Here is an 11,014-nt window from a genome sequence, read left to right as displayed (position 1 = left end):
TTTTTTTCCTAACTTCAATATCTAACTTTATAGATTTCCAGATCCGTTCAGGTAGATATTTAATTCATGCGTTTGAAAAACTTTGGATAATTTGACGTGTGTTTTTAAAAGATGCGGAGCAATGAGATTTTCTTAGAAGATAGAATCAAAAACTTCAAGATTGATAATACAAATTCATACCGTCAAATTATGTTCATATTGGTGTAAAACATTATTTTTAACTCAATTTATATGAATTAACTACCCTAATTTATGATATACAAATATAACTGTGACTTAATGATAATTATTTTTAATTATTTGATACCAAGTTGGTTTTTATACCGATCTTCAAGACTTGGGATAAAAACAATCATCATTATTATACAATCTAAAAAAAGAAGAAGAAGAAGAAGAAAGAACTAGGCTGTGCTTTTACATTAATGTTTAGATATTGCTGGAAATGAAAAGAATTTCGTAGAAGGTCCTCGATTAGGAAAGTTTCTCATGTCGTATTTTTTGAGAAAGAAATCGAGGAGAAAATATTTATGATAATTATATATTTTTTCTTCTTCTTGTTCTCAAATTAGAAAAAATAAATAATAAATAAACACTTATCTCTAAAATAATTTTGAAAAACTGTATGCTACATCAAAATACGTTGTTGTTATTGTTTTTTTTCCTTTTCTTTTTAATATCCTATACCATTGTCATGTAAAAATTTATAAAACGATAATAGTTATAGTATGTCGAGATTCTTTGATACACACATTTAATAACCTTTATATCACATGAATAAAAAAAAACAACGATACATATAGACAACCAAAATGAATATGGTAAAGATAAGAGAGCTATGTTTGGTGCAAATTTAATTGTCTCTATGGGATGAGACGATGAGTAGGGTTTTTGGTGCTAAAAAAACACATAAAAAATAAAAAGCAAGTTAAATTTTTTTGTTGTTGCTTCAAAGCCAAGGTATAGCTAGCCATAAATGAGAAGACAAAGGCTCTGAGCCTTCTGATCCCAATCATTCAAAACACAAGAATCAATAGCAAAATCTAAAGACAAAGTCCAATGAAAAGATTACAAGTGTAGGAGAAAAATGTTAATGGAAGGTGTGAAAAGCCGAGTCATGTTCCTTTGGCCCTCCTTGTCTCATGCTGCATAGGCATCACCAGAGGAAGAGCCACAACAAGTTGCTCCTTATAAACCCTTAAAAGAGAGAAAATATATAATAATAATATTAATAATAATAAACCCTAATATCCCTTCATGCCCTTTTCCCAACCCTACTACGTATATCCTTAATATAATAAGATAAATTATTTTTTTCATATATTTATTATTTATAACATATTATGCATGTATATATATTATATATGCATGCAGGTGTTTTATGTTCCCTTTTTAGCATGCATGTGCTACACATAACTTGTTCACGTGAAACCCACATGACTTCCATACCATCATGTACCTTCGTGAATGAGAGATCAAAGAGCTAGCCTACTTCAAGATTTGCTAATAATAATAATAATGATGATGCAACAAACCTTAGCTTCTAGTTTCAATTATTCTCAATTATTGCCTTATCTTGTTAATTAGTTATTAATCACACGTTATTAAAGAAAAAGGATATGTTTTTCTTCAACGATTTCTTTCTTTAAAAAATGTTAGGTGTATTTGATATATAACTATTTTCCTTTGTGGGTTGTTGTATAATTTAGCTAAAATTCAAAAGTGTGTGGCTTTGGAATGAATGAAAAATAAAACAATAGAGGTGATGAACAAACCTAGAAAAATAAAAACAAAGAGATGGTGAACAAATAAACCTAAGTTTTATTTTGTTACAAATAAACCTAAGCTGACTCGAATTATGCCCCCTTGCCAAATATTAGCTTCCCTCTGACATCATTCGTCTCATCTACACCAAAGGAATAGAGCCAGCATCATGTGGAGTAATATTATTGGGATAACATATGGAAGTTGTGGAACGAGAGAAACAATCGGATATTCCACGATTCCTAGAGGACAAACAATGGTATTTGGGAAGGCATCATCACCGTGTAAAAAATTCCTCCTCTTTAATAGTTATGATGCTTCTACTATTGCACTAAATTTGAAAGCCTTTCCTTAGCCTCCTCTATCTTTGTATTTTGTTTTTTGAGTATCTCTATTACTCCTCAGGTACATAACTCTTTTTTTATGGATTGCATCGCTTTTAGACTTGGGTGTAATGAGGATGCTAAGAATGTGCTAATCTAGTTGAGATATTCTGGTGCATCTACTGATCCCATATTCTCTAGTATCTTGTTAAAAAAAAAAAAGAAAACCTAACATCTAAATAATGAAAAATAAAAAATGGACATCGTTATCAAATGGGAGTTGAATTATTTAAAAATTTAAATTAGGATAAAATTAGATTTATGCCTTTCTTGTCAATGTCTCAGATGATTTTGTTAACTTGACATCATGGGTTGAATATATGGGTCTAATGGGTGATAGATATGTGTAGTAAGAGTTTGTCCCAAAACATCTCTTTCAATCAAGGGTTTTCATGTCCTTTTAATTATATTACTTTGATGTCTATGCTTGAAAAGCCTTGTTGATTAGCTAATTGCCGACTTTACCAACATCTTTAATTAATTACCTAGGCCATTCAACCTCTCTTTCCTTTTTCTAGATTAAACTTGTTTCTTAATTACTCTGTGCTTTTATTTTTTTTATTTTTTTTTCATCGTGTTTCCATCTACATATTCACTCTTGGACTCGTTAATTTAATTTTTAGTTCAACTAAATATTCAAATCAAATTCCATATTTTTGTATAAAATGAATTAATATCAAACCTAATGAGGCTAAAGTATTTATTGGACTAGTTGATAATGAGTTTGATTTTGATGGGTTGGGTTGGGTTTTAAGCTATAATTGTTTACCACCAATTTTCTTTGTAATTTTTTAAAATATACTTGATACTTCTAAGGAATCTGTAAAATACCCAAGCCAAGTATAAAAATTAAGAATAGTCATAATGATTAGAATTTAGAATGTATAAAGTAGAAGTCGTTTGGGTATATTTTGTGAATCTATATAGTAATAATAGAGTGGAGGTTCTAACTATTTTTTAATATATCTAACATTATAAACTTATTATAGCTTTGGTAGAACATATTTTAATTTTTTTTTAAAAAAAAAATAGAAAGGTTTCTTTAATTGAGATTCTTGAAATAGAAAATGAAATCAAAGATACAATCTTGGCTTTTGCACCGTCCAAAATTGAAAAAAAAATAAAGGTTGTTTACATGTTATATTGATATTGAAATATAACATAAAAATATAGGGATTGGAGTGAGGAGCCGTTACGCGGAAATCAGTGTGTTCTCGTTGAACTTAAGTATCAAATCATGTGTTATTGTGCCCTTAATTAATTAAATTAATTCATAAATAGAATTATTTAAAATAAAATTATTGCATTAGTGGGAGAAAATTAAAAAAAAAACAAAATCAGAGCACTTGCCCAACCGAAACCAGGCAAGTTTTGTGGCACAAACAGGTTTAGTCAAACCCCAACACCCAAAAAAGATCGACCAATATTCTCTTGTTTTTGGTTTTTCTTCATGTTATGTTTTATAACTTGATAGTCCCCACCACCTAATTTAATTGCAAAACTTCATTATAAATATTTCCATATCTTTTTAAAACTACTAATTATTTTATTCATATTCAAAACTATCATCTTTTCAACACAATATTTTATTTGCTCCCATATTTACTTATTTTAATTTCAAACCCAAATTTGGAATGGGTTGTTAAAAGTTGACTACCGTTAAAGTATTTTAAGGATATTAAATTCGGTTTTCTCATATATATCAAGCCATTTTCACATAACTACGTCAAATATTTCCTTTAATCAATAGTGCTGAAAACAGGAGCTTTAATTAATTCAATCCCAAGGATGAAAAAAAAAAAAAAAAAACTTTCGATTCATGGTGATTTCTTTTATTTTTTTAGAAAAGGATATACTTTATTACATAGGTGAGAAACCTATCGAAAGTAACTACATAAAAACATATACGAAGCTATAATTACTTATGAAAAAAAAACTATATAATTCAGCACAAGGATGATAAATAAAATTTTATTTTAACATACGATGATTTTATGTTTAGGATATGACTTGCTATCCTTTACTTTAAATATCTTTTATTTTTAGAATTTCTCAAACTACAATTTTGAAATGGATAATTGAACCTTTGATTACATGATAAATTATATAAACTTATGTTAGTTGAGCTATGTTCGTATCGACATGGTTCAAGCTACAATAATGGTAGAAGTTTCAACAATTCTTTTATTTTAGTTGATTAAAAGTATTCATTAAAAATTTTAACTTAACACTTCTACTTCTAAAGTAAAGCACATGCCAAACACACACTTAATTAAGAGAATCGATTAAAAATATAATTTTCACTTCTTAGAAGTCTGTTTAGTATTTATTATTTGAAAAATGATGAAGCAATTTTGGAAATTTGATTGATAATAAAGAATATCTACAATATGTGTGGAATAAAAACAGTGAGCATGAAGAGAAAAAAAATAATTTATGAGGTATGATGAAGATACTAAAAATGTGTCAATCTAATTGAAATATTTTTGTGCACGAAAGAACATCCTTATTTGATGTCTTTTTGTTAAGAAAAAATGGAAAGATATTAATTGAGAGGTAATAATTCTTTTGAATACTACATAGCATAATCGGCGTTGTATGGAGGTCAATCGAGGTCGGTGTCTGCTCTAGTTCACCTTATGGTCTCTATGGTTCGTGCTCGTGCTACTTCTTGGCGAGTTGACCTTCTTGGTCTTATCTAGTGTGTGTACGGATGTTTTTTTCTTTTTGAACTTTACGTTGTTCTCTGTTTTGTTGTAGTCCCTAATTTGTGGGGTTTTGGGTTCTTTTCTCTATTTTTCTCCTTGGTGGTTTGCGAGTTTGTGTTTATGTGTTGGTTTTGTTTTGGTCTTATCCTGTTAGCTTTGTTTTGGTTTTGTTGCCATGTTTTGCTTTGAGTTTTGTTGCTTTGATACCTTGATCTCGGGCTGTGGGATTCCTTTGTTGTTGTATAATAATATCACCTATTCTAAAATATATATATATATATATATATATATATATAGTTGAAGAAGTAAAAATATAAGGATGCATATACATAGAGTAATTGGCCAAAAAAAATATGAAATATTTACGTTGAAACCAGTTTTTTTAATATAAAAAAGATTAATTAAATCCAAAGAACTAAAACAGAAAACTATAAATAAAATAGTAAAATAATTCAAAATAATTTTTTAAAAAAATTATATAATATATATGTATATATTTATATATTGGAGTTCAAGGACAAAAAAAGTTATATATAAATAAGGTAAATCGAATATAAAAATGGAATTTTTATATAATATTCGCTTCAGAAAAGAAAGAAAAAAAGATATATATAATATATTGTCGCCCCTCCCCCTATTTTGGCGTTTGAAAGTTGATTAAAAATAATAATAATAATAATATGGTGGTCGGTAGGCGTGCTTATTTAGTACAAGCACATGACATATACGTCAGCCATTTAATTCCTTTTACACCCATCCTTATAATTTACTAATATTTGTAATTTTAATATTATATATCTCTTACAAGTTACGGCCATGACATTAGCAACGTAGTTCGTATTATTATTTGAAAAAGGAGGGGGAAAAATAATTCCTGCAATCATTCTGGTATAATTATTTAATGTATCTTAATCAATCTGATTATTGGTAATAGAGTTTAAAACGGTTACAATTAAATTTATAATTCAAAATCCAATAAAACTCACAGAGATATTCTAAGATCTTTAAAACTGACTTAATCATATCCAATAATTTTAAACTACCTCCATGATACATTTAATGATTTAACATATTCTTGATACTTCCGTTTAAAAATTGGGTATGATCATGTGGAAAAATACAATAATTATGGATAATGTGTCAAATAATTATACAACATGAATTATAATACATTAAGTTGATGTGAATGGAATCATTTAGGGGATCAAGATCAAATTTCTTGCTTGACTGGTTGGTTTATTTAAAAAAGAATTTAGAGATGATAATAATGGGGGTAAATAGGGAGGTGAATGGATAAATACATGTAAGGTTAAGGGTAAGGTTGTGTCTAAGTGCATGGTTTTGACTAGTTCAAATAATGTAGGAGTTGAATATTGGAAAAGAGGTGATAATTATAATGGAGATTTAGGAGTTGAAAGGAAGCAAAATATAAATGCATGGTATTGGTAGGGGAGATTAGATAGTTGGATTGGATGTGATAATTATTGTGTGTTTTTGGGTTTGGATTTTGGAGGAGTTAAGAGAGAGCGAATTAAACTGATTAGTCGGCAAGCTTTGGGGTTTGGAACCGCGTATTTCTTTGATGAGACAACCTACTTTTTCATAACTACTAAATCTTACAAACTTCAAATCATTTCTTCTTTTATTATTATAATATCATCAAATGGAGTTTCTTCTAAGGAAACTCCCTACCCTTTGCTTTTTCTACCTCTCTTTGGTATGGTCACTTTCCAAGTTTCTTTTTTTTAAAAAAAAAAACTTTTACAATGTTTATTTCTTACCCAAAAAAAAAATCTTTATATTATTTTACCATGTTAGACTTTTTTATTTTATTTTATTATACCCTTCATAAACTATCCAAAATTATCTTAGATGTTAGAGTTTTGTTTCACGAGATAGCTACGATGAATGTTAATAGTATCTTTGTGTGTCTGCATTTGCATCTTTCATATAATTTTTTGGGCTTTGTCTTCTCTCTCAAATCATTTAAAATAGTATAGACGAGATGAGTTGAGAGATGTCAAATATTAAAGCCAAAATTAAAAAATTAATGGATGAAATTGAAAGGAAAAACGATTAAACTATACAAAATAATACTTCAGGTTGGCTTCAATATTGACTTTAAGGGGTGTTTGACCTAGGAGTTGGAGTTAAGGAAATGGAGTCGTGGATTTTACTTCTTGTTTGGTCTAAGGTGTTTCTAGGTCCCACAACTAAAAACATCAATTTTATCGACTTTATTAACTTTTTACATCTTAATATATATATTTCATTTTTCAAAATCGAAATTTTTTTGTTTTTAGTAAAAGATGATTATTACATAGATTTCTAAATAAAATGTTTTTTAAAAGGAAAAAAAATGAAAGTTGTAGAATGTTAGATGCAAAGTTGAAACTTATCACATATTTTAGAGAAAGTAAAATGAAGACAAAGTTTAATCTGATTGTTTGATATATCTGACTTAATTATTATTTTTTTTTTTTATCTTTCCTGTATAATGTCATAATTTTTGTAAACCAATTTGAACAGGCATCATGTGAGATCAATAATATCCAATTTTATTAGAGTTAATTTAAAATGCTTTAAAGAAAATAAAAAGAGTGAGATTTTATTTAGGTCAATTAAAAGTGGGGAAAACAAGAATTGTTGAAATGGGGACAAAGTTTGATTCTTGGAGGGCCTAGGCATTGAAAACCTACATAATGCTTTGACTGTCTTTGCCTAATCTGACCAACAACCCACTTGGGATTGGCGTTGTTTTGCTGTACAACACAACACACAACACAAATTGCTTAAAATCACAGACTTTATTATAATTATTATGATTTTGTGTTTGGTTTTTGTGTAATAGAAAGAGGTCGGTTTCGGTTGGCAATCCCATGAACTCAACCAAATAAAACCGGTTCATGTCGGCACACCTTCTAAAAATTTAAAAAGAAAATAAAAATAAAAATAAACCCCACCGTCTTCAGCCGCTATTCTCGCCAACGGCGCCGTTTCCCTCGCCACCACTCACACCTTTACAAGCCATCTCTTTCTATATTATTATTATTCTTCCCTATAACATTAAATATTTATAATAATAACTAAATAAAATCTTCTCACATGGCCAACCATTATCGTTTCAACACATGATAACATCTCGCATAAAATCCTCCACGTTGGAAAATTCATTCGATTCTATATACTTCAATTAAATAAATATTCTAATGTTAATTAGTGAGAGAGAATCAGAGAAAGAGAGAGATATCAGAATTAATGAAAAGGATTAATAATTTAATTTAATTAATTAATTAAAGCCACTACTAATCCCACAAGGGACCGAGTGCATTTTTCTTTTCTTGTTTCTCTAATTACAATATTTAAAATTTAAAATTTGTAATATTTCAACAAGATAAAAACAAAAAGAAAAAAAGAAAAAAAAAATCCCCCAAATAGAATATGTTCAGTAAAAACCAGGCTATCGTTCATAATGGAGCTTGCGGTTGGCTTCTTGAACCGATTGCCGGAAAACCCATTTGGTGAAAATGTTTTTCTTGATGTTCTTGCAAAATTTGTTGTCATGATTAGCGGAAACGTCTGGAGTAGAGACGGATCTCAATTCTTGTACAAACGACTTCAATCTTCTAATAGCGAGTTTCAATGTTGATTGTGACATATTAGCAAAACAAACACGGAACCAGCCCGGTTCAGTGCAGTGGCAAGATGAACCTGGTGAAATATTCAAACCCACCTCGTAAACTATCTTCTTCCAGAGCTTTAATTCAGATTCAAACGTGTTGGATTCCAACAAATGCCTCATGTCAACCCAACAAAACAGCCCAGCATTGCTCTCCAAACACTTAATCCCAGCCTTTTCTAATCCAGACACCAACATTTGTTGTCTTTGTTTCAACCTCTTTTGATTCTCCGAAATATAGTTTCTTGTAAACTTCTTGTCGGAGAGCATTGCTGAGAGAAGATATTGTGTTTGAGATGACACCAATCCAAAGCTAGACATTTTAGTAGCGGCAGCCACCACCATTTGATCATTAGAGTAAATTGCACCAACGCGAAAACCTGGAAGACCTAAATCCTTTGACAAACTATAAACAGTATGAACTCTTTTCCAAACTTCCTCATCTTCACTACTCCTCTCCTTAAGCACTTCCATCGCGCTGACGAACCCCGGAGACCCGAAAACGGTCCCGGAGTAAATCTCGTCGCTGATCAAATGAATGCCTTTAGAGGTTATGAAATCAAAAACCAAGTCGAGTTCATGTCGGGTCATTGTGGTCCCCAATGGGTTGGATGGGTTTGTGACCAATACGCCTTTGACACGTAGGTTTCGAGTCTGGGCTTCTTTGTAGGCTTGTTCTAGAGCGGATTTGGTGACTTGAAAACCGTTGGAACTAGTGCAATGAATTGGCACAATCTCAACTCCGGTTCTCCATTTCAAATCTCTATCAAATCTGTTATGGTAAATTAAAAATGATTAGAATATAATTATTGGATATAGGTATAACTTGAAGTTATCGTAAAGGATTATTAAATTTAAGTGAATGTAAAGGAATTAATAATATACTAACCCTGGATAGTATGGAGTTGGAAGGAGAAAAGCGTCGCCAGCCTCCGCAAGGCAGAACATAAGTGTTTCATTGGCTGAAGTTGCGCCAGCTGTGAGGACTATGTTGTTAGCCTCAAATGTTACTTTGTTTCCTCTAATTTCCGCCATAAATTCAACCAATGCCTGAAATTAAAAATATTTACCAAACAACATTAATAATCATTCACTGATCAATTATTTTCATTAATGATTCAACATGTTTATTTATATATATGTATACCTTTTTGAATGCGGGTAAGCCGTGGTAATCTTGGAAGAGAGCCAGCTCTCTAAAAATTGATTTGCCATCACGTTTGAAGCTGGCTGCATCTGGGTTCTTTGTAAGCCATGATTCAAGAAGATCAAATGATAGCTGCAAAAAGTGAGAAGAAGATGGTAAATAATTGAGGTATAGAACAAAAGAGGCGAATTAATTGTTGAAGGGATATTATATGAATAATTACTTGATTCTCGGCAAGACCCATCTGAATGATGCCCTTGGGATTAGAAGTTTCATCAAAGGGATTTTTCTCATAAGCCTCCCATCCTAAGAAGTAGGAGGAATCTTGACCGTGGGAGTTGCACGTGGCTTTTGTGGAAAGCATCTTCATTTTTCAGTTGATGAAGAAGAATTTGATTATAAGCTTAACGTTGAGGTATATAGTTAGATAGGGAGGAAGAGATTATGAGATTGAAAAATGTATCAGAAATAGAGAGAGAGATAGAGAAAAAAAGTGGAAGGTATTGGTTGGAATGTGGTAGATGGTTCGAATGTTTGAGTTGGAGAGGTCTCTAGCAAACATAGGGTCGTATTTATAGGACAAAATCCATAGGCCACGTAGATGTGACAACAAAAACTTTTGACCACATGTGGGGTCTGGGATTTGGTTATTAATTTAATTAAAAATAAGAGACAAAATATATATATATATATATATATATATATATATTCAAATGTTAATTAATTTAGAGATAGATAATATCATTAATTAGAGTTATTTTAGTGTGAAGTGATGATTTGAGGGATTATTTTTGGAAAGTGTCTCCGACCAAGTTTGATATGGAAGATGAAATAGGGAAGGGTTAATTGATATTAGGAAACCAAAATGGATGAGATTATGAAAAATGTTTTAATTTGGGGGTTAATTGTTAGGGAAAAACATAGAAAGAAACAAACATTAAGAGGAGACCGACAACAGGGCTTAGAGAAGATGGGTGAAATAGACCCACCTGATCCTCAAAAATCAAAAAATCAACTACAGGATGGGGCCCATATGTCTCCTGATTGCACAAGCCCCATCCACCGTGTGTCTGCCATTTTCTTTTCCTCTGCTTTCACCTTAATTAACATCATCTGCTCTTTCTGCCCTTTATTCATTCATTCATTCCTTCCTTCTTTTTTTCTTTTTTTCTTTTCTTAAATACAATTTTATTCCTTATATTTTGGATTTAATTTTTCATTTTATCAATATGTTCAAAATGTTACTTATTTATACTTGAGGATCGATTTTTGTTTCAATTTGATCACTAAATTTTAAACTTTAACATTTTCAATCTCGACTTTTCATAAAATACAT

At 30.4% G+C, this 11,014-nt stretch overlaps 1 protein-coding gene across 1 annotated transcript; it reads right to left on the bottom strand.

Annotated features, from left to right (window-relative positions):
* Nucleotides 1-8,107: 8,107 nt before the first annotated feature.
* On the bottom strand, nucleotides 8,108-10,220 carry ACS5 (ACC synthase 5). The gene is made up of 4 exons (XM_039027556.2): nucleotides 9,902-10,220; nucleotides 9,679-9,810; nucleotides 9,421-9,581; nucleotides 8,108-9,303 (listed from the first exon to the last, which is right to left on the bottom strand). Exons 1-4 carry the CDS (start codon nucleotides 10,046-10,048, stop codon nucleotides 8,313-8,315), a joined length of 1,431 nt encoding a protein of 476 aa, XP_038883484.1. The 5' UTR covers nucleotides 10,049-10,220; the 3' UTR covers nucleotides 8,108-8,312.
* Nucleotides 10,221-11,014: the final 794 nt, after the last annotated feature.

The sequence above is a fragment of the Benincasa hispida genome, chromosome 3, assembly GCF_027475165.1.
Source record: "Benincasa hispida cultivar pf3 chromosome 3, pf3_genome.v1.1, whole genome shotgun sequence".
NCBI lineage: Eukaryota > Viridiplantae > Streptophyta > Magnoliopsida > Cucurbitales > Cucurbitaceae > Benincasa > Benincasa hispida.
This window is presented reverse-complemented; position numbering and strand designations above follow the sequence as displayed.

Bases quoted from the DNA above. Each gene is read 5' to 3' on its own strand.
- ACS5 (XM_039027556.2), bottom strand. From the start codon at position 10,048: ATGAAGATGCTTTCCACAAAAGCCACGTGCAACTCCCACGGTCAAGAT. The intron at 9,811-9,901 runs GTAATTATTCAT...CACTTTTTGCAG, and splicing joins TGGGTCTTGCCGAGAATCAA to CTATCATTTGATCTTCTTGA. The intron at 9,582-9,678 runs GTATACATATAT...TTTTAATTTCAG, and splicing joins GCTTACCCGCATTCAAAAAG to GCATTGGTTGAATTTATGGC.